Raw genomic sequence first — 25146 nt, forward strand, 5'->3', positions numbered from 1 at the left:
AGTTGCTTGGTTGACATTATTAACCATGTTAGTGATAAATTACATTTTTGACATTATAATAGTATTCTAAACAGAGAACCAAAAACACAGAAATTGACAGATGTACAACATGAACCACCACATACTCTTCACCAGTCTTTGACAGCTGTGAATTCAGTTTTGATGGTTTCATCTTGGCGCCTTCCCACTTCTCCACTGTCCATACAATTTTGAAGTAAAACCTCATTATCAGATCATTTCATTCAAAGATATTTTAATAAGTCTCTCTGATACAGTGTTAGTACAGTCTGGCCTGTGGGCCAATCTCTTGTTTTATAAATAAAGATTATTGGAGCAAAGCCACACCCATTTATTTTCCTCTTGTCTATTGCCTGCTTTCCCAGACAGGAAAGCCCAAACTATTTACTGTTTTGCCCCTTAAGAAAACATGTACTGACCTCTGCTTTAAAAGATAAGCACTTTCCAAAACAACTAAAATACTATTATCACACTTAAAAGATTAAAAATAATTGACTACACAGTTACTTAAAATTGTTTAAGACTTCATATTTTTTCAAATACCTTCATATTTGTATTTTTTTTTTGGTACTGGGGATTGAACCCAGGGCTTTGTGCTTGCAAGGCAAGCACTCTACCAACTGAGCTATATCCCCAGCCCCATATTTGTATCTTGTTTGAATCTTACAACAAGAGGTAGAGAGGGACAGCCTTAATGCCATTTATTTTATTTTATTTTTAAATTTTTTTTCATACCAGGAATTGAATCCAGGGCTGCTTAACCACTGAGCCACATTCCCAGCCCTTTTTTTATACTTTATTTTGAGACAACTTTCCCTAAGTTGCTTAGAGACTTACTAGGTTGCTTGAGGCTGGCTTTGAACTCATGATCCTCCTGCTTTAGCCTCTTGAGCTGCTGGGATTACAGGCATGCGCCACCATGCCCAACACTTAATGTCATTTAAATCCCTTGTATGTATGACCTTATGAAAGGCAGGTAGCTAATAAGCAATATGAATAGGCTTCATTTCTGATATATTGTGATGAGGCAAAGGGAAGCTTGAATTTTGCAGTATGTGAATGATAAATTCCCTGTGTATTCCTCAGCTATTTCATTTTAAGAGTATTTGACTGAAGAACCTGGTATGGGATATATATTTCAGACATGACTTGGACTTAATTTAAGGTGAGCCTCTTTCAAGCAGTAAAAATAACAGAGTTTTTATACTGAGTGAGAGTTCCCATGGAGCCACTCTGAGTTTGAAGTGCCATAGTGGCATTTGGAGAAAAATCTATGGCTAAGCCTGTATTTTACCATCTTCCTCAGGAGAAGATGGTGTGTCATTTTGTAATCCAAAGAAAAAGGGTGAAATGCAAGGTTTAGATTCACTTTAGTTACACGAGCACCTAGAGTTTAGCGGTGCATCTTGGCTATTTTGTCCCATAAAGCTGCCTGGACACAAAATAAAATCTGGAGTTTCTCATGAGAATCCCGATGGCATTTTTATTGGTTTGCTCATAAGATAATACTCTACCTTTGAGAAGAGAATTCAAGAGAGCATATAAAAGTAGAAAATAGTCACAAAAGTCCAATTACACTTCAGAAATTATAAGAACATTAGTTTCCATTTTTATATGACCTGAAACCCACTGTACATTCAAAGGTCAATTCCGAAGTAGCTTCCAGATGGTTTCAAAGGAATGCTCATTTATGCTTATGAAATTGCTTTCTTTAATGAAATTATAAAAATTTTCCTAGTCAGGCAATTAGCTCTTTGAAAGCAGGGACCACTGCTTTCTACTCTTTGTATTTTCAGGACCTAGAACTGGGTCTGGCAGGGAGTGGTACTTCATGTTAGTGGTGTTGAATGGCTATATAATGACAACATCATTATTTACTTAGATGTGAATAAAATTGCATTTCTAGTAATTAAAATGATTCTACCAACTGAAATACAACTTGACAGTGGAGAATCCTAGCAGATACCATGTAAACCAAGTGATCAAGGTTAACATTACTACTGATAAATCATATGGAATCAGATACCCTGTGGTAGGCTGAATAATGGCTCCCAAAGATATCCAGGTCCTGAACCCCAGTTTCTATGAATATGTTCTCTTAAATGGCTAAAGGGACTTTGCAGACACAGTTAAATATCTAGACAGTGATTATCCTGGATTATCTAGTTAGGGCCAGTGCATCCCAAGGATCCTTAAAAGTGGGAGGCAGAGGAAGATTGGCCCACAGAAAAAAAGGCAATGTGACAACAGAAGCAGAGAATTGAATGATGTGGCCACCAGCCAAAGAATACTAGGGACCACCAGAAGCTGGAAGAAGCAAAGAACAATGCTTCTTAGAGACTTCAGAAAGAACCTACCCTGACAACTTGAATTTGCCCTGTAAGATTCATTTTAGACTTTTGGGATCCAGAATTGTAAGAAAATAAGTTCCTAGTGTTTCAATCCACTAACTTTTCGGTAATTGGTTATAGTAGCAACTAATTCATGCTCTTGATAGGATGTGATAACAAGGGCACTTCACCTGTATGGTTTTCTCCCCCAAGTCCATATCACCAATCTAATCATGAAATTATATCAGACAAACCCAAAATGAGGGACATTCTACAAACTACCTACCCAGTACTCTGCAAAAAACAGGGAAGGCAGACATTGTCACAGATAGGAAGAGACTAAGGAATCACAGTGGTTAAACACCATGTGGTATCTTGGATTGGATCCTGGAACAGAAACTGACAGTAGTAGACTAGAAGGCCAAAGAAAATCTGTATTTCGGATAATAGTATTGCATAAATACTAATTTCTTAGCTTTGTAAGATGTTAACAGCAGAGGAAGATGAGTGAAGGGTACATGGGAAATTTTCATACTGTTGTTACAACTTTTCTATAAACCTACAATTATTTAAAAATAAAACATTTAAAAAGGGATCCATCTTAGCAATGTGTTTGTCTGGTTAGTCATCTGTTACTGGAGGTAGAAATAAGATGGGGCTGGGGATATGGCTCAGTGGTTAAGCACCCCTGGGATCAATCCTTGGTACCAAAAAGTAAAAAAAGAAAGAAAGAAAAGAAAAAGAAATAAGACAGGAATGTATGTGCTGCTGGGACTTTCTAGGCAGGAGGAAGAAAGAGCTGGAAAGGGATGGTTGAACACAGAGGGACAGTGCCACTCTTGATTGCCTTCAGTGTTACTGGGTAGTACTGATGCCTCAAGTTTTCCCTGGGCATGGGCAAGGGGAAAATGACCCTGTATTTCATAGATGGAAAATCCACAGCACAGTAACAAATAATGTTCATTAAATTTATTTGACTTGCCCAAACTCATTGAGCAGATGTTGAAATGGATTATAAATTATTTGATTTCCAGATATATAGTTTTGAGCAAGAAAGTTCAGCTCCTAATATTTTAAACATGCATACAGATAAGAATCTTTGGTGTTGCTGGATGACAAATGGATTTTGGTCACATAACTTTTCTAGGTTTGACCATGCTTTCCTTCCCCTCATACTTCAAACACTTGAGGTTCAACTCAGCTTTATAGCTTGCCTTTTTCTGATCTTTTCTGCTTCTTTTGTCTTTTTGGTGGTTTATCTTTCTTCCCCTTCTCCACCCATTCTACTGACCAGGTGTGATCTATTGCTGCATAACAAATTACCATAAAGCAGTGGTTTTTAAATGACAAACATTTATTAATTCACAATCTCTGTCAGGTAGGAATTTGGGAATGGCTCAGTTGGGTGGTTCTGGTTCAGGGTCCCTCATGAAAGGTGTCAGCTAAGGTTGCTGTCATTCAAAGGCTTGACTGGGGCTGGAGGATCTGCTTCCAAAATGACACACTCACATAACTGTGGACAGATTTCAGTTCATCACCATGTGGACTTATCAATACGGATAGTTGAGTGTCCTTAAAACATGGCAGCTGACTTCCTCCAGAGCAAATGATCCCAAGGAGCAAACTGCAGTGTCCCTCACTATCTAGTCTTGGAAGTTACACTGTCCCTGTAGTCTCATTTTGCTTGCTAGAAGCCAGTCAATAAGTATAATTCACATCCAAGGGGAGGGAAATTAGTCTCTGTCTTAAAGCAATACATACCAAAACTGGAGAATATATTTTAAAACCACCACACCAGGTGCTCTCTTGGCCTCCTGGCTGATGGAGAATGTAGTCTTCTCTCCAGGATTCCTTTGGACATCCATATTTACTCCTGCAACTTGACTCTTTCTCCTGGAATTCTCCCTTCATCTTTCTCCTAACTTTTCAAGTCTGTTGAAAAGCCACAGAATGTTGAGAACAGAAAAGGGAACTTGAAATGATCCCAGCATCTCAGGATCTGGAAAGAGTCATCTGCCTTGTTTGTTCCTGCTACAGCACTAAAATTTGACATCTCTGATTCTTCTCAAGTGAGGGTTGCTGCGATCTTTTTAGCAGCTTCTCAACGGTACTGTCACAAATCTAATGAAATCATGCTTAGTACCCACTAAATTTAACCACATGACCCTCTCAAAGCCTAACTTCATTTGATTCTCCACAAATGTTTTTGCTATACAGTTAAACTGTGTGTCATTCAGCTTTCTTCTTCTGTGGGTCCTCTTAATTATTTACTCCTCTGCCTTCACGTTTCATCTCTGAATTCCACTGACTGACTAACATGCCCTTGTTCATATAGCAAACTCAGTATAAACCAGACTCAGCATTTTCCTCTAGAGTTATTTCCTTCTTATCCTTCTTTATTCTCTGAGTGACAAACCCTGAAAAAATGACCATCCTGGGCTTCTCCATTGCCTGTATTCCCCACATTTGTGATGGGATTCTTGCCTCTGTGTTGTGGCAAAAACACCTGCCATGTAGCTTGGTACAATTCTCAGTCATTATCAGGGATATTAAAAAACTTTAATTCAGTGGTTCCTAATTTGAGATTCTCCAGTTGCTGGTTCCATTCTGAACTTGAGATTCCAATCTCCCATCTGTTCCCAGTACCTGTCCTGACTTCCTTTTCTTTGGGGGGGAGGTCCTGGGGGTCACTTGACCACTGAGCTGTATCCCCAACCCTTTTTATTTTATTTTGAGACAGGATCTGGCCAAGTTGCCCAGTCTGGCCTTGAACTTGTGATCCTCTTGCCTCAACCTCCTGAGTAGCTAGGATTATAGGTGTGCACCACCATACCCAGTCAAAATTCTGTTTCTAACAAGCTCTCAGGTCGTGTCCATGCTGCTGACTGAAGGACCACATTTTGGATAGCAAGAGCCCATAGCATCAAACTCTTAAATATGTTTCTTTGTTTACTGTCTTTCTCCTCAGAAAGGCCAGAACAAGTGCTGTCATGTTGTCAGGATCTTTAAATCTCACAATGCCTACATTATTGGTCCCCAGTATAACAGAGTGCTAGAATCCCCTGGGCACCTAATGAAAAATACTGATTTCTTGGGTTCTATCCCTGGAGATTTCAACTCAGTAGATCTGGGGTAGGACTGAAGAATGGGGTAGGACTGAAGAATTTATATTTTTATAAAGCACCCCAATCAATCTCAGTGACTACTTTTTAAAACACTGTATTTTATAGGCTAAAGTTTAACCTGAAACCTCAAATGCAGTCTTACCCAGCAGATCCAAGATCTCTTATTTCTTATTTTCCCTCCCCTCCAAACCTTTGCTCCAGGAAGACTATCTCGAAAATAGATCCAGAGTATACCCTTCTCTTTCTTGTGGTTCCACTTTCAAATTCTACCCACTCTGTAGTTAATCATGTCTAATTCATGCATATTGTTGCTTCACCAAGCTATTGTGGAGAGACTTTGTCTCTGCTCTCTTCCATCCCATTGAATTCACCCACCCTCTTCAACTTTATCAAGTCACTGCCCCATCTCCATATTAAAGTCACAGAAAAGCGACTTTTCTGGAAAAATGGAAAATGTGATTCTATTGACTGAAATAAAAGTGACATCTGGTCCCCAACACATAAAAGAAAAGACGCTGAGTCATCCTCCAATTCTATTCAGAAACTGGAGTCCCTGAGGACTCTTAGGAACTCTTATTATACTTGTTTCATGTCATTTTCACAAGTCACCAGCTTTCTCATAACTTGCCACTAAATACAAAGTTAAGCAAAGGCCAGAGTGTGTTTGGTGCTCTGCAGGAAGGTGACACACAATGGTAGAGATGGAAAGAATCACTATAGCTAATTAGTGGAAATGATATCAAAATTCTCTAATTAGCCTTTTAAAACATCCTTGATCCCAGAAAATATTAGGTGTCAAACTTCAATATACCTTCACTCCTAAAATACTATGAGAACATTCTATAGTGGTGTGGAACACAGGACACTAACACCAGCTGTGAGAAATCAACATCTATCAGCATCTGCTTAACTTACATGGGAGGAAACACTAATTGCCTATTTGGGTTTAAGAACTGAGACTGACTCAGCACCCAGAGGTATCTAAAGAAATAAAGAGAAACAGTTTCCAGAAGTCGTCTTTGTGAACCAAAACTCTATACCAAACTTCTTAACAAGAATGCAGGATCCATCACCATCTCACTGCCAAACATCAACTCAACCTTTGAGACCAATTATCACCTTTCCTGAAGAAAACATAGTTACTGCATTCTAGAAAGGGCATAGGTTTCAAGAGCTGCTGGTGTACACATCTTCACATTATTTTTCTCAGCCTCCAATGCAGTGTCTGGCAACTGTAGATGTTCAAAAAATTTCTTTCAAATGAATAGAGGAGTTGTTGATTCACTAGTATGAAGGGAACCCCTTGCCTATTGGTCTGAGAACAATCACTCTTCTGACCTTTTCCAAAATAAACCTTTTCCTCCCATCCCAAAGTAATAATTGCAGTAATAGTAATAAGCAGCTAATACTAATTGGATACTTACTATGGGCCAAATGCTATTCAGTTCTTTTTTTTTTTTTTTGTACTGGAGATTGAACCCAAGGGTGCTTTACCACTGAGCTACACCCCCCATCCTTTAAGTACTTTTAATTTTTTTTTTGAGACAGGATCTTGCTAAGTTGCTGAGGCTGGTCTTGAATTTGTGAACCTCTTGCCTCAGCTTCCTGAGTTGCTGAGATCACAGGCATGAACCACTGTTCCCAGCACTATTCTGTCTTAACAGGAATCATTTCACTTAGCCCCACAAATTATCCCCACTCTACAGATGAGAAACATGAACCTTAAGATACTAACTGACCAAGGTGCTAAATGAGGGAGTCCACATATGGCATCATTAAGTCACATAGTTGGCAACTGATTGACACCAATAGGCTTCTGATTAGTGACTCATTACTGACAATGCTAAGCTCCACTAAGAAGCTTCCACCTCTAGCCATGTAGCATCAGTCTTCCTGCTGCTGGCAAAAAGGAGTCTTTCATATTATAGAAGAAGCATGGCAGCCATCTTACTGTTGTAACCTGCCACCAAAAATGTTCATGACTATACTCTTGGAAGCTTTCCTGGTGGGCCCTTGGAGTGTAACAAGTAAAAGTTTCTTTATTCCTAATGGGTCCTGGGAAATGAGACCTTCAGTGGCTTCCTGTCATGTACCTGGAAGAACTGGCTTCACTTAAGTCTTGAAGATATACTCTTATGATACATTTAGAAGTTGTTGGCTAAAGGTCTAAGCCTGATTCAGATAATATTTACTTAATGAAGTCATCCCTACTATTCCTTTAACTATAACTTATTTCTTTCCACTACTCCATCCTCCCCACCAATTCCTTTGGAGAATCTGTGAATCTTTTGTAGTTCTTTATTTCCCACTCAGGGCTCAAGAGGAAATTTGCTATAAAACAGCAATGCATTCAATTAAAAAATGCAAATAGCTACATCAAAATGCCAATTCATATAATTTTTAGATCAGATGAGGGGAAAAACACACATTTTTCTGGAAAAGACTATTGATCTTTGAGAGTTAAGGATACAGCTGGTGCCCTGGTAAAGGGAACAGGAAGGACTTGGCAAATCTCCAGGAAAGAGCATGTGTGCATTGTGCTTCTGGTCTTCCCAGATGTCTGTCTCTGGAGGTTCAAGGTGTGAGTCCTGTATATGTTTCTCAGTAGCAGTCCCCTTTCCAAGAAGGCTGAGCAGGACAGCTCACACAGGTGCATCTCTGAGATTTTAAATCACAGACCTCCTTTTAGAGCAACCCTAACATGCCATTCTAAATGTATCAGAAAAGGTGAAAAAATGGGCTACGAGCCCATCTGAATTCATGGAGATAGTATGGGAAATATTTCCAGCGCTTTTACAAAGTGCTGGCAACATTCATTAAGCACCTACCATAGGTGCTGCGTGCTTAAAAGGGAAGCCAAAGGTATCTGTTAAGCCACGTAAGAACTGTGGTCTGCTGGTTGGTTCTCATTTGGAGAGAGCGGGCGACTGGGCAGTGATCGAAGTGTCCAGCAGGGGGCTGGCATTCTCTGTCTATACGTGGTTTGATTCCTCTTCAGAGCCTCCGCTCAGGAGAGCTGCTGTTTGCTGGTGAAGCCGGTGACGTGCAAAGCATCCTGCCTATAGGATTTGAGACTTTCCCAGTGCAGTTTTTTTCTACCCACTTTAAACCTTCAGGTTCTAAATATCAGGAAAGACAGGAAATGCAGTGTGAAAACAGCAGGCCAAAAGTTCTTAGTTAACTGTAGCCCCGAAGTCTCAGAGTAGGATGGAGGTAGATAGAGCTGAGACAGAGTGGGCTTAATTCTAAGCCTTTCTTTGGACTGAGTTTTTGTGGTTAACTTACTCAATTGAGATATACTGCACTGGTTACCCAAAGGCCAGAGCAGTACCAGCATCAAAATAGTGACAGTTTTGAATACCATAGTATCTGTGCATTTAGGGTATTTTGATTAAAGAAGATAAAGAGGCCAGAATAGATCTTATCCTCATCTTCACCTAACTGCAGCATCAAAAGTTAAGAAAGAGCATCTTCAGGGCACTTTTAGGTGAGAAGAAAGTCTAGAAATGGATCCAAACAATTGTTTACTTCTGAACTTGAAAGTGGACAATTTCATGAACTGCAGTGCCTCCAATAGCAGCGTGGATCTCCCTGTGAATGATGACTGGTTCCACCCGGGGATCCTCTATGTCATCCCTGCAATTTATGGGGTTATCATCCTGATAGGCCTCATTGGCAACATCACTCTGATCAAGATCTTCTGTACAGTCAAATCCATGAGAAATGTGCCGAACCTGTTCATCTCCAGTCTGGCTTTGGGAGACCTGCTCCTCCTGGTAACATGTGCTCCTGTAGATGCCAGCAGGTACCTGGCCGACAGATGGCTATTTGGCAGGATTGGCTGCAAGCTGATCCCCTTTATACAGCTAACCTCGGTGGGGGTGTCTGTCTTCACATTGACGGCACTGTCAGCAGACAGGTAAGCACTGGCTAAAAGTTGCATGCTGTCCCGGGGTGGTAGGTGTTTCAGGAAATGAACTCCCATGTCATGACAGATGGAGCTGTGTGCAGAAGGGGAGTTCGTTTAAGTTTTATTCAAACTCAGATTCCCTGCCAGGTATGTTTTTGTTCTGGGAATTACTTCTTGAGTTTGACATGTTGGTTTATGACAGAAAAGTGAGTGAATGGTAGAGACAGCAGACAAATGAGGGGGAAAAATCTGTGAGCATTAAGATTGAGGTGCATTTTCTGGAGACCAGTCATTACCTTTTCCTAATTTCTCCTTTCCTGCAGAATTAATTGGTCGGTGAGAAAGGTGATCACGCCCCATAGTTTCAACCTCAGGTAGCAATTGAAAACCTTCAGAGAACAGAAAAGTCTCAGGGTACTTCTTCAAAATATTCTTTCAGAAATAACAAAGGGGAGAAAATAAGCCTCATTTCTTTGAAATTTATTTCCACAGACAGTTTAACTTTTCTCACAGCTGATTTTGTATTTGGCTTTATGTGACTGAAGAGTTGTGTGCTGCTTTTTCTAAGTCTCTCTTCAATGGAATTGAGCAGTCTTGATTTTCTCTGCCCCCCCCAGAGAAAGTTCCATTCAAGACTGACTCCTAATTTTAATATCTTTATTGATATGTACTGTCCTTGGTGTTTTTCAGGGGTGGGGGATGAAGAGGGAGACCAGCATAGAGTTTTATTCCAGGAAACAGACATATTTATAGATGGTATTGCTTGTGTGATCACACTGCATAAAAATTTACATTTCTTCCCTCTTTAAAAATTCATTTTCATTCTTGAACACTTATCAAACTTCTAGCTTGCTAAAACAAAAACAAAAACTTGCTTGAATTCACAACTCAGGAAATACCTGCTGGTTATTCATAGAAATTACTAAACATATCTTATGTATTTCTGGCTTCTGAAAATTGGACACAGCATAAACTAAATGGTCAAATACAGAAAAATGATACAATGAAGTAGACTATACAATTTTGTCTTAAAATCAAGCTATGTTATATGTTAAAGAAACCTGGGACTTGGGAGTACACCCGAAAAGGTGTGGAAACAGCCTTTAAAAGTTTATACTCTGAAAAAAAATGTCCCACATTTTAATACATGTGGCACTGGAGTCTCATTTTGTAGAGGAACAAACAGTCCTCAGGTGAGCTGGCTTTGTTGAATAATGGACAAATAAAGATAGTATTATCAGTGTTTGTAGACATGTGTTTATACTTAGTTGCCTGAAGTATGCTGCTCAGCACGCAGGACATTTTCAAAGACTGAAAAAGTAATGGCCCAGAAATGAGGCCCTTGCGCCTACTCCTTCATTCACTTTCGTCTTTTTCTTACCCTGCACGTTTGTGCACCAGGTACTAATGGCCACAGACAGTTACAGTGTTGATTCAGGGCCGGCAAAGTTTGGAGCTGGCAGAAGCTGGTGTGGCTGGTTACCAATGGCTGGGAGCACTTCAGGATGAGGGTAATTTTCTTGATGGGAAAAAGAGATTTTGGTTTCCGGGTTGCTGAATACAGTGGTACAGATGGTGTTTACTGTCTTCTGGGGGAGGGAAACAGAGAGGAAAGTGGGGGCACAGAATGCAAAGATGCAGCTGCAGGGACCTCTTCCCGGGAGTTTCAAAGCAGACCAGGCTCACTATCAGCAGAACGAGAAAGCTCTTTCCAAAGCTCATTGCACATGTCGGCAGCTGCAGTGTGTCCTCAGTCAGTTTATAGTTACTCTGTGTCCTTTCCAAGCTCAGAAGTGACTATGAGCTCCCAAGCAACCAACTTTGTATGTTTGACTGAACTTAAGAAAGCCATTGGGTCACCTGGATCACAGGTAGTACATGTAACTGGCTTCAAGGAGAAGAATGATTACTGAGCTTGTTGAGGAATAAAAGACTGTACTTGCCTATTTGTCTTGTTTCTAAAACCTTGGGATTCTTTTAGTACTAGGGATGGAACCCAGGGTGCTTAACCACTTAGCCACATCCCCAGCCCTTTTAATTTTTATTTTGAGACAGGGTCTTACTAAGTTGCTGAGGCTGGCCTTGAACTTGTGATCCTCCTGCCTCAGCCTTCTGAGTCTCTGGGATGTCAGGCATACGCCACTGTGGCCAGAAAGCTATGGGATTCTTATTACAAGCTTGTGAGGTTGCAGTGCAAATATATTCTGTATCTTTTCTTCACAACAATGTGTAATCTATATACACAGTAAACTGAACAAGTTAACAGCTTGACATAATTTTACATGTCTATATAACTGCATAATCACTACTGGATTGAGATATAGAAGAGTTCCGGGACCCCCAGAGTGTCTCTTATGCCCCTTTCTAGTTAATATACCCCACAGAGAGACAATTCTGATCATAATCATTGGATTATTTATGCCAACTCTTTAATCTCATATAAATGGAATCATAGAGTGACTATTCCTTTGTGTCTGGCTTCTTATGCTTATTGTTATTTCTGTATTCATTGTCATTGGTGCATATGATAGTGGCTTGTTCTGTTTAATTGTGTGTAGGTTTCCATTGGACGAATATGCCTCAATTTTTTTTCATTTCTAATACTGACGGATACAGGATTGCTTCTGGTTTTGGGTTATAATAATCTGGATATTCTTATGTATGCCTTTTGGGGGATACAGAGTATATGTCTGAGTATGTAATGCTGTGTCCCAGAGACATACATTTAGTAAACATTGTCAGTTTTCCAAAGTGGTCGTCTGTATTTGAAAGATTGGTAAAGGGGTGAATCAAAAGATCCTTCTCACTGGATGATCATCAGAATCATAGTGGCACTTTAAAACCATACAAATTTCTAAATCTACTGAATCAGAGTTTCTAAGGTGTGACTAGGACCTGTACGGATAACCATCCATCACTACCCTCCATGGATTGGCAGGCAATGCCAGTCCTCCCCTTCCCCAGGTCTACTTGAGTCTTTGTCAGGATGAAAAGAATAGCATTTTTCTAGAAAAGGTCATGTCATTGTCCCTGTGTCAAAGGGAGACTTCAGGCACTCCCAGAAATTGAAATTCTGGGATTTGCATAGCTGGCTAATTGCAGGTTTACATGCAAGTCCCTTTAACATTCCCTCTCTCCCATGCTTTCTGTCCTTACACACAGAAAATGTCCTCAGACACATAGCCTCACTGACTCATTCCAGAACACTTTCTCCTTTCTTAAGTGTAAGACTCTATTCCTCATCCCATGTTGTATATGGGCTTGGATGAGCATCAACACAACTGCATTTTAGACGTTTTTCTGCCACTACTACCCAGATGAGAAAGTTGGACCAAGTCACTTAACTCTCTGGCCTTAGTTGGATCATCCACAAAATGATGGAGTTGAGCTACATTATTTCTATGATCCCTTCAAATTCTAAATCTTGTGATTTATATCTGTCATTTTGCTTCATTCAGAATCTGCCTCTAGCCTTCTCCTTAAAGTCCTATGTTGGATCATTCTAACCCAAATTTCCTGGCCCTTTTCTAAATATGAGTCTTGTTATCTGAGACATAAATGATTTTGTGACATGTTTTATCTTGCTGTTTTGAAGTTTTTCACTTTATTTGTCTTTAAGAAAAATTCTTTCATATATTCATTGCTTTAAAATTTTAGGTAGATTATTAAGAATTTTGAGGGTAGAGATTTCTTATATATTTCATTATAGAATTCAATGTTGTGGTTATGCCAGCCACATGTGAAGTGGTTGGCAGCCACACAAGTCTAGTGGCCACTCTATTGGACAGCACAAATATGGAACATTTCCATCACCGCAGAAAGTTCTACTGGACAGGGCAGAAAAGGGTTTGTTCTGTGCCTTGGGTTCCAAATCTCTTTCCCAGGATCCATGTTTGCTGCTCTCTCTCATGGAGAACATCAGGAATTCCTCAGCTATCAATGCCTTCTCAGAGCTCAGGCTCTGTCTGTGAAAGACCTTCTATTGAAGACACCCATGCAGGAAGAAGGAGGAAATCAAGAAGCCCAATACCATCTTCAGTCACAGGCTTGGGGAATTCAGGCATCCCATTGATGAGGTTTTGAGACTTGCTGAAGAATAAAAGGGAAAGGGTCCAATTTTCAGGTCTGCACTGTGAACTTCTTTCTGATCTTTCCATTCTCTTTTGCTGGCCCTCTTCTATCTATTATCCCCCTGTCCCAGAACTTGCCAGAACAGACACTGAACTATCCAAACTCTTCTCTTTGCCTCCCACATGCACCACCAGACTTCTCCCCTCTGTGACCTCTTTTTCCCCTCCCTGATTGTTAGGCCTATTCTCTAAAGTTGGATTTTTCTGAGGCTTCTGTTGCCTCTCTGGAAGGAAAATCAACTCAAATCTCCCCTTAGTAATGGAGCTACCACAGCTGCTAGCAGACTCTGGGTGTGATCAGAAGGCAGGTGCCATGGAAGTGGGTTTTCCCAGCAAGGTTGTGTCAATAGGAGTGCAGGGAAAGAGAAGGGCAACACAGGACTTTGATCTTGTCTCTCACACATTATCTTTTCAAGTGTCGGGCTTTTATGTGATTAGTTAAGTATCATTTCTGGCAACTTAATATGCATGGAAGCAAAAAAAAAAAAGGCACAAACTTGATCATGAAACATACAGGGTAGCCTGAAAAGGACTCCCTAGTGAGGTTTTTTGAACTGTGCCTGTCAATAACCCTCCTTTAAAAATAGACCAAATTTACATTCTTGCACTTATAAATCCTCCTGGTGTGTGGGGTTGCATAAATTCTCTCTTAATTAAAACACATGTTTTTCAGAACAAATAATTAAAAAAATATTTCCTCTATTCCACTTTTTTTAACCTCCCAGCAATAGAACAAAGGACTTTGAAGAGGTTCATTTACATGCCAGTCATCTCCTGTAAGAGGTCTTCCTTGACCACTCAGTTTAAAAGAATGACCAACACTATTCCACCCTCTAGTTCCTTTTTTTCAGATTTATTGGAGTGTCATTTATATACAGTGAATCCTAAGGTATCTTTCTATGAATTTTGACAAACTACTCAATCACATCACCACCACCACCAAATCAAGATAGAGAACATTTCCCTCACCACCCCCTCGCAAATTCTCATATGTCCTTTTGTAGTTTATTCCCTTCTGTACCCTCTATTCTTGGCCACTCATCTTATTTAGAATGTCACAGGAATGATGTCATGCAGTATCATTCAACTCATGTTGTTGCATATATAATTAATGCACATTTTTTTTGCGTGGTAGTATTCCATTGCATGCATATGCCACTTTTTTCCCCAGTTGATGGGCACTAGGGTTGTTTTCAGTTTCCTGTGATTATGAATAAATCATAAACATTCATGTACAGTTTTCATACAGGTATATATCTTCATTTCTCTGAGGTAAGTATCATCCAGAATTATTTTCTTAAGAATTATTTTCTTTATTTTTTTACTGTCTTCCACCACTGGAATATAAGCTCCCCAAAAGTGGGAGACTATCTCATTCATGAATATATTCTGATACTAGAATAGTTCCTAACCTGTAGTGGGTATTCAATAGATCTTTGTTGAATAGATCAACTGATGGATGCCAGAAAGAAGGAATAAAGGAATGAATGAATTCTGATAGATCTACTAGATGAACCAGGAATACTGGATTTTGGTCTGTGATTCATATAGTTCATTTTCTTTGATAGTTAACAACCTTAGAATAATGTTTCTAATCACAGATGACAAGAGCTAATCTAGGTTTTATGAAAACTGGGGGTACTTTTTAAGAAAAATCAAGTAAAATTATGAATGAAATGTTAAGAAATGAAAGTTTAGCCTGGTGTGGTGGCACATGCCTGTAATCCTAGCAACTCTGGAGGCTGAGGCAGGAGGACCTCAAGTTTGAGGTCCGACTGGGCAACTTAGTGAGACCCTGTCTCCTATTAAAAGATAAAATAAAAAGGACTGGGATGTAGCTCAGCTGTAGAGCACCCCTGGGTTCACTCCCCATTACTGCCAAAAAAAAAAGGTTTTAAATCATTTAGAAAGCATACATCAGATTTAGACATTACAATTCATTATTAATTTAAGTAAGCTCATAAAATCCAGAAACATCACAAAATCCAGAAGAACAACATAATATCTATTAAATAACTGTCCTACTTGTTTTCTTAAATATTTTGGGTTCATCATCATTTGTCTCTCTTTAATTGGATCATGATTTGGTAATATTCTTATCTCTCTCTCTCTCTCTCTCTCTCTCTCTCTCTTTCTCTCTCTCTCTCTCATTGTGCTAGGTATGGAACTCAGGACCTTGCTAGGCAAGCACTCTACTACTGAGCTATATCCACAGCCTTTCTTCTTTCCTTCCTTCCTCTTCCTTTTGTGTCTATGTGCAAGCTGGGGATTGAACCCTGGGTCCCATACATGCTAGACACACAATCTACAACTGAGCTATACTCCTAGACCCAGTAATATTCACTTCTATGGAGAAATTAGAAGGATATGTCAGTCTTCTTGCATTTTTTATTAAAATTGGCTTTTTATTAATGAGAGGTTGGAAAAATAGTTTTCAACTTCATACCTCATTATTGGTAATGTCATATAAATATTTAGGATTATTATCAAATTTTAGAAAATTATTTTCTTAGTCTTTTTTTCTGCTGCTACAACAGAATACACAGACGGGGTAAATTATGAACAATACAGGTTTATTTAATTCAAGGTTCCGGAGCCTGGGAAGACCAAGAACATGGTGTCAGCATCCTGCAAGGGCCTTCATGCTGTGTCATAATATGGCAGAAGGGCAAGTAAACTTGAGTGAGATGCAGAGATTGAAATGGGGACTGAACTAGGTGTTATAACAATGTGCTCTCATATAACTAATCTGCTCCTGCAGTTGTGGCATTGATCTGCTCAGAAGCGCAGAGCTCTCATGACCTAATTACCTCTTAAAGGCCTCACCTCTTAACACGGTATGGTGACAATGACAATAAAATTTCAACATGAGTTTTCAACACTCAAACCATAGCAAGTACTATCCTGTTTTTTTCCTACATGGGCTGTAAAAAATTAGAGCATTTCGAGTTTTCTTGTGCCATGAGTAATCTTAAATTCTCATTCAATTGATGACACTTATTAACCTACTTAGCCCAGATGTCTTCACATTATGAGCTTTTTGTTATCTTCATCAGTGTTGGTTTTTTGTGGTTATGTACAAAACAAGTGAATTTATACAAATATATTTGATATTTGTAACTTGGCTCCAGGTTCCTTTCCTATAAATGCAGACACTGATAAATTCAATTCTACCTACATATTTAAATTTAAATCTACCATCTTATTATCTGATTTTTATTGTTCTAACCGTTTTTATATTTTTTTCCTCTCTTCCTATCTATGCCTTTGTTAGTTACAAAGCTCCTCTTAATATTCTTTTAGGTATTATTCTAGAGTTTATAATATGTACCCTTATCTTCTTAGAATCTTCTACATATTAGAACTTTCCCACTTGCTGGACAGTACAAAGTTGATAGGACACTTAAAATTCCCTCCTACTTTTTGTTTGCTTGTTGTTTTATTTGTTCTATATTTTAATTCTCTCTGTATTTTAAGACCCACACAATGTTATTTTGATTATTTGTACATACTTTACATTTACTCACATGTTTACCTTTAGATTTAAATTTGGATTTAGGTGCATTCACTTATTTACCTTTACCATTGTTCTCTGCTCCTTCCTGCATCTCTGTGGCTTCATTGAGATCACTTTACAGCTACCCAAATAATCCTTTCAGTATTTCATTTAGCATTAAGTTTCATGGTGATACTTTTCTCAGTTCTTGTTTTCCTGAAAACCTCTTTCCTTCTTATGCTTTTGGAGGATATTTTCACTGAGCATAAAATTCTAGGAGGGCATTCTTATCTTTCAGCACTTTGAAGTTGTCTTTCATTGGCCTCTGACTTTCTCTGTGAAGTCAAATGTCAGTTTTAAAGTAGCTCCTTTTACAGTATTGATCCCCTCCCACCTTGGAACTGATTTAAATTTTTTTCTCTTTAATTTTTGGTTTTCAGCAGTATTACTTTGAAGCACATAGGGTTGGTTTTCTTTGTATTTTTCCTGCTTGGGGTTCATAATATTACTTTAATCTATGGCCTGAAGATTTTTAGTCAGTTTTGGAAAGTTCTTAGTTATTCCAACTTCAAATATTGCTCCCATTACATTCTCTCCTTCTTTATGCTATCTATCTACATATAAATAAAATAACTACAGGTTAACTCTAATCTTTTAAATTTTTTACCCCCTTTTGTTGTTTTTTTCTTTTATTAAGGCAGGTAATTTCATACTAGTATAAGGTCTCTGTCATTGAAAACAATTTTAAACACAATTTAATTTCACCATTTTGTTATGTCATATGCATCTTCTATTTCTTTTTTGTACTTTAAATGCTTTTTTTCTCACTGTACTCCAGTCTGGCCATTTTCAGTTCACTAATTCTCTCTTTAGCTGTGTCTAGTCTGCTAATGTGTAGTCTAACATGTATAATCTCTATGAATCTGTTTCAATTATTTCTTTTTTCCCTTCATTTTTTGGTCATTTTGTTTTATTGCTTGGTATGCCAGGCGATTTTTGTTTGAATGTTTGACTTTGCATTTGAAGAATTGTAGATGATTTGAGGCTCTAGATGATATTATCTTTGGGAAAAGATGAGTTTTTGCTCTTGCAGCTAGAAGGTGGTAGGATAGTTGACTCAATCAAAGACTGAGTAGGTTGGCAGCTGGGGGTTGGTTGGTTCTCCTCTACTAATAAGGTTTACATCTTTGGGCATCTTAATTAAAACCTGGGGTGTTAATCTAGGATCCTTTACTTGGTGGTCCCTGGACTCCACTTACTGTCCCTCTTCATCCTAAAATTTCTAGAAACTCTGTTCAGCTCTTAGTTTCTCTCCTACTGCTTGAAATTTGTAAATGCCTTCAAGGGAAAATGATGCTGAATAACAGCTTCATGTCTGAGCTTCCTTTCTCTTCAGAATTTTGGCTTCTTGTGTAGTCATTACCTTGTGTTTGCCTTGGTGATTTTTTGATGTTTTCAAAGAGATTTTTTTTCAAACTTTTCAATACAGAAGACTTGGTCAGCAATGAGCTAGGTCACCATTATCAGGAGGGGATAATCCCATACCGTCTCTCTTGAACACCTGATCTGCTGCCATTGAAAACTCCACACATCTCAGTTCTTTTGAAGAGGAGTTCTGGAACTACCTATTCAGGCCTGTGGGATCAGCATTCAGAGCCTCAGATGATCTTAGTGATTTAGAGCCAGGGAAGTGAGCTCTGGCTAACTTCAAAGTGAGTAAGTGAGAAATTTCAGCTGATGCCTGTAGCAGTGGACACTGCCAAGCATGTAGGTACATCAAAGCCTCTGCGATCTTCAAACTAGTCCAGGACTCTTAGCCCCAGTAAGCAGGAGGTAGAACTGACATTCAGTTATACAATGAAGGAAAACAGTGAGCATTTCATGGGAAGGAAAGAGGCAGAATGTTCTAAGGTACATTTCTTTAAACTTCTCTTATTCATTCCCTTTCCTTCCTTCTTTCCTTCCTTTTTCTTGTATTATACTCAGGCCCAGTGGCCAGAAGTAATAACTAAAAGTTATACAGGAAAGAAGTAGAGGGAAAATGCAAAATTGGGCACATAAAGAAATTTATTTTCCACTGCAAGAAGGACTTACTGTGACAATAATGTGTCTATGTGACTCATTTATTTCTTTATGCTGTCTACAAGTAAACAGAAGAACTACAGGTCAATCTTAAGCTTTTCAAGGTTTCTTTTTCCCTTTACTGCTTCTCTTAATTGCATTAGGCAGGGTCAGACCTCTGTTATGAGAAGCACTTTAAACACAATTTTAAGACAGTAGAAAATTATTTAACAAAGATATCACAGTAGTTTCCCCAAGAGAACATGTGGGAAAAAAATAAATGAGGGCTGGGGATATAGCTCAGTGGGAGAGCACCTAGCTATCATGCTTGAGGTATTGGATTCAATCCCCAGCACTGAAAAAAAGAAATGTTCAGAAGAGAATTTTATTTTTTGGTACTGGGGATTGATCCTAGGGTTGCTTTGCCTTGGAGTTATACCCCCAGTCTACTTTATTTTCTGTTTTGAGACAGTCTCTCTAAATTACTGAGTGTCTTGCTTAGTTGCCGTGGCTGGCCTCAAATTTGGGATCCTGCTTGCCTCAGCTTCCTGAGTTGCTGAGATTACAGACAGGAACCACCACACCCAGCTCGGAACAAATTTTTAAGAATCTCATGATTATCTTTTCTTCTCCTCTTACTTTATATATACATATACATATATGTGTGTGTGTGTGTGTGTGTGTGTGTGTGTATGTATTTTAGTTGTAGGTGGACACAATACCTTTATTTATTTATTTTTATGTGGTGCTGAGGATTGAACGCAGGGCCTCATGTGTTTCAGGCAAGTGCTTTACCACTGAACCAAAACTCCAGCCCCTATTACTTTACATGGTTGAAAACATTGAAGAAGGGTAGGAAAATCAGAATTTGGCATTATTTCTTTTCTAGATTGTCTACAGGGGTGAAATTAAAGGTGAAAATAATAGTTAAGGAATATGGGAACACAAGTATTATCAATATCCACTTCTAAGTATTTTGTGTTTTAGAAAGACTCATGCTCGGCATGGTGATGCATACCTGTAATCCTAGCAGCTCTGGAGGCTGAGGCAGGAGGATCAAAAGTTTAAGGCCAGCCTCAGCAACTTGATAAAACCCTGTCTCAAAATTAAAAAAAAAAAAAAAAGAACTTGGAATGTGGCTCAGTGGTTAAGCACCACTGAGTTCAATCTCCAGTACCAAAAAAATAAAATAAAATAAAAGACTTAAGAATCTAAAGTGTGATGGTCAAATATGAAAATTACCACTGACTCAAGGATCCAGAGATCTAGGGTCTAGGTCTGATTCTCAGTTAAGTAGCTGTGGGACTTCTCTGGCCTCCAGTTTCTTTTTCTTTAAGTTAAAGAAATGGTACTTGATGATTTACATGTTTTATCTTCCATAGTTACATAGAAAACGGGTTTGTAATTAAACCTGTGCACATTTGTCTATAATACCATGATAATAGCACTTTATATATGCTGACTTAGCATCATCTCTTCTAAGAGATTTCACAAGGAATATGCAAATGTCATTGTATCCTTCATTAAGTGCTTTTCTTGGGTGTACCTTCCCTCCCCAATCAGATTTAAATCCTCACAGGCTAAGGACTTTCATATTCATAGTGACAAGGAAAGCCTGAAATGCCAAATTAGTACTTAAATGTGCTGATAAATTGAGTAAGCATGCTGAGCAATGAGTGCTTAGTACTGGAAGACCAACGTCAGGGGTCAGTGGCCTATTGTCTTCATTATCACAAACTAATAAGTTTAACAGGCAGCACTGTGTGAGACGGGTGGGCTTACCTCCATTTAAAGAAAGAATAAACAGCTTTGGAGTAGACAGGCAGGGGACAAAATCAGGCATGTTCACACATTCAGAGCACATAGGCCTGAGCTAGGCAAACATTTCTGTAAAGGGCCAGATGCTAAACATTTTAGGCTTTATGGGCTATAAGGTCTCTATTGCAACCACTTTCATGCCTTTGTGGCATGAAAGTAGCCATAGAAATGCATAAACAAATGAATATGTCAGTGTTCCATTAAAGCTTTGCTTATGGACACTGAGATTTGAATTTCATATATCACAAAATTTTATTCCTTGGATTTTTCCAACCTTTTAAAATGTAAAGACTATTTCTAGTTCATGGTCATACAAAAGCAAACAAAGGACCAGATTTAATTGGTGAGTCCTAGTTTGCTGTCCTTGATACAGTGTTGTATGCACATGTTCTGGGGTGGTCATTTAACAGTGAGATTTTCCTATTTAAATGGAGTAGACCTAGAAGAATCTATGACCCCTTTCTAGTTATATAGGACAGACTTACTAGGGGTTATTATAAATAAAAATCCTATAATGTTTTGGGATTATAAGATGTGTGTCCTGTCACACATCTTAGCTTTTTGAGTCACCTGTAATACCTATCGCTGTTTTTAGATGGTGAGATGAGCATTCTATAGCACATGATTAGGAAATGGTAAAAGAGTTAAGCAATGATTTTTTTTTTCATACTGGGGATTGAACCCAGGAGTACTCGACCACTGGACCACGTACCCAGTCCTTTTTTGTATTTTATTTAGAGACAGAGTCTTGCTGAATTGCTCAGGGCCTTGCTAAGTTGCTGAGGCTGGCTTTGAACTCATGATCCTCCTGCCTCAGCCTCCTGAGCCTCTGGGATTACAGGCATGCACCATGGTGCCTAGCTCAAGCAGTGATCTTTAAGCATGTTTCCAGCATGCCCTGGATCCTTATGCTGCTAACAGTTGTTTAAATGAAGAAAATGAAAGGATTTTAAATCAAGGCTTAGTTGGATTCTAACTTCCATCAGTAGTGAACACGAAGGCAGGATCTGCTGTCAAAGATGTAAACACTGTTTCTCACCACCTCCTTTAAATGTCTTGCCACCGTGCATGGTGCTGCTTCCTCCAATGCCTCTACATCAAAAGCTCATTCAGAAAGTGACTTTTAACTTGTTTAAAAGGGAGAATTGAGCCCGGGGAGAATCACTTCTTCCTTCGTGATTCTTCTAGACTTGAAAGGGTTAGAGAAATCAAAAGTCTTTTGGCTACACGAGATCTCTGGGGAAAAGGCTGATAGAATGGTGTCCAGAGAGATTTTGGGTCAAAGGACTTGAGAGCAATGTGGCTAGGATTATGGCAGGGAAGAAATGGGTCATCTTGCGCCTCTTAAACCCATTTCTTTATCCGAAAGTATAATATTACAGGCCAGAAAAATTGGATGAATATTTCAAGAACTTTTTAGTTTTAGCAAACAAGACATAGACACTATTCTTAAGAAACTCATCCTCTTCTGGTCCAAGGTGAATCAAACTCCTTTATTTCCAGGATGCAATGTGCAAAAATGTCACTGAGTGTCCATGGCTTATGTGCTTTTTTGCATTCTTATGTTCCTAGTACAGGACCATGCAATAGTAGGTGCTTATGATATTTTTGTGCTTCAGATGTGTTCCTTTGGGGGAAGTGGGTGGTACTTTGCTTCAGTTGGGCATGATGTGTTACATTGGAGCTAATTGCAGGAGGAACCTGTGAAAACAAAGATGTTGGCCTCTAGGGACCAGGGTTCCCTGGAAGGACATGGCACCAACAGGTGCTAGCTGTCATCTGCAGCATCTGGTTTAGAGGGGTCATGGGCATCTGTGTGAGATAAGGAAATGCTAACATTATAGGTCATTTGAAAAATATGCAAAATTCTATACCCCCAATTCTGTAAAAAAGGCAGAAGAAAAATTGGAAGGAAATATGTCAGAACATTGTATGTAAGAATTACAATTGTATTTTTGTTGTTTTTTTTTTAGCTTTTAGAATTCTCTACTGTCTGAATTTTTTACAGTGAGCTCATCGTACTTTTATAGTAACTTTTTTTAACTGAAAAAAGTCCAAATTAACTCGTCTATCCTCCTTGTTGATATCTTTGCTGACTTATAGCAACTATTTCAGTTGGTTCTTAAGATAGTCCCAAACTTGCTTGGTGACATGCTTACAAACTTTCTTTAATTCTACTGTGGTAAAATATACTACGCAATGAAAAGTTTATTATTTTAGCCATTTTAAGGGTACAGTTCAGTGGCATTAAGTACATTCACACTGATGCAGAACTGTCACCACCATTCATCTCCAGAACTTTCTCATCTTCCTAAACTGAAGCTCTGTACCCTTTAAATAATACCTCATTTCTTTCTTTTTCTTGTCTGCTCTCTTTTGTTTTCTTTTATTTACTGAGTTTTGGGTGGGTCACACTTAGTAAAGCTGTTTTAGTCAGTTTTTTCACTGCTGTGACCAAAAAAATATGACAACAATTTTAAGGAGGAAAAGTTTATTTGGGGCTCATGTTTTCAGAGTTCTCCGTCCATAGATGGCTGGCTCAATTGTTCTGGTGGAGGAAAGCTGCTCAGGACACAGCACCAGGAAGAAGAAGAAGGGGGAGGAGGAGGAGGAGGAAGAGGAGGAGGAGGAGGAGGAGGAGGAGGAGAAGGAGTGGAGGAGAAGAGAGAGAGAGACAGACAGACAACACTGCCCTCCCCTCACCACCATGGACAAAATATAAACTCCAAAGGCACACTCTCAGTGACCCACCTCTCAGTCATGCCCTCCCTGCTTATAGTTGCTGCCCAGTTCATACCTATTGGGGGGTGTTATGGTTTGGATGTGAGGTGTCTCCCAAAAGCTCACATGTGAGACAATGCAGGAAGGTTCAGAGGAGAAATGATTGGGTTATGAGAGTCTTAACCTAATCAGTGAATTAATCCCTGATGGGATTAATTGAAGTGCTAGGGTGTGGCTGGAGGAGGAGGGAATTGGGGCATGACTTTGGGGTATATAATATGTATCTGGAGAGTGGAGTCTCCCTCTCTCTCTGCTTCCTGATGATGCAAGCTGCCACACTCTTTCTCCATGATGTTCTGCCTCACCTTGAGCCCTGAGGAATGACCTCTGAAACCATGAGCCCTCGAATAAACCTTTCCTCCTCTACAGTTGTGCTTGTCAGATCATTTAGTCACAGCAGCGAAATAGCTGACTAAAACAGGAGGATTAATGAGCTGATTAGGTTAAACTTCTCATAACTCAATCATTTCACCTCTAAACCCTCTTGTATGGCCTTACATATGAGCTGTTGGGACACTTCACATTTAAACCCTAAGAAGAGCACTGTTCATAGTGGAGATAGATTCAAAAACACTGAACTTAAAGAAATGTCTCAATTTGAGCCCTGGATCTTCTCATTGTCAGCTATGTGACTTTTAGTAAATTACTCTTACAAGCCTCAGTTTTCTGATATTTAAAATAAGAATATTTACTTTTGAAATATCATAAGACTGGTATCATTTTTGTCATGATGAAATGAAGCAATATGCATTGACTTCTTTATGCAATGTTAGAATTCCTAGTCAAAAGAGTATGAATATCATCATCACGATTACTATTTATATTTAGAAGGGAGCCAAGAGGTAGTTATCAGTATCTTGACCAGTTGACACTCTAGTGGATAGTCATTCCTTCCCAGGAAATGCAATCATAACCTTTTATTTAAATAGTGCTCCCTGTTTTTCAAACATCTCAGTTAGCTTTCCATCATAACAAGTAAGGATGGTATCATTACTTCCATTTCTCAGATGAAGAAAATGCAAGTATTTGAATCTCATGGTTTAAAACCTGGACTCAGTAGCCAGACAGCCTCTATTCAAGTCCCAGTCCTGCCGCTATTGGTTGTGTGGCCATGAGCAGTTATTTATCTCTCTCTGCCTCAGTTTCTTTATCTGTAAAAGAAAATGAAATAACATGACAATAGTAATACTGGTTGTTAGGTATCGTTATGTGGACTTAAAAAGTTGACTTTGTGCGTGTATGTGTGTATGTGTGGTACTGAGGATTGAACTCAGTGTTCTACCCCTGAGTTACATCCCTAGCTCACCTTAATTTCTATTTTGAGACAGGATCTTGCTAAGTTGCTGAGGCTAACCTCAAAATTGTGATCCTCCTGCCTCAACCTCCAGAGTCATTGGAATTACAGGCATGTACCACTGTGCCTGGCAAAAAAGTTGATTCTGGAAAAGTGTTGAGAGTTGTTCCAGGCACAAAATAA

The 25146-nt window shown here is 39.0% G+C and overlaps 1 protein-coding gene across 1 annotated transcript in view; it reads left to right on the plus strand.

Moving 5' to 3' along the window:
* The first annotated feature begins 8701 nt into the window (after window positions 1–8701).
* The window catches only part of Grpr (gastrin releasing peptide receptor), a 40745-nt gene continuing 24300 nt past the window's right edge, over window positions 8702–25146 (plus strand). Inside the window, exon 1 of the mRNA XM_047535090.1 lies at window positions 8702–9392. Coding sequence (XP_047391046.1) covers window positions 8980–9392 — 413 coding nt within the window. The 5' untranslated portion in view covers window positions 8702–8979. The remainder of the gene's footprint in view (window positions 9393–25146) is intronic.

The sequence above is a fragment of the Sciurus carolinensis genome, chromosome X, assembly GCF_902686445.1.
Source record: "Sciurus carolinensis chromosome X, mSciCar1.2, whole genome shotgun sequence".
NCBI lineage: Eukaryota > Metazoa > Chordata > Mammalia > Rodentia > Sciuridae > Sciurus > Sciurus carolinensis.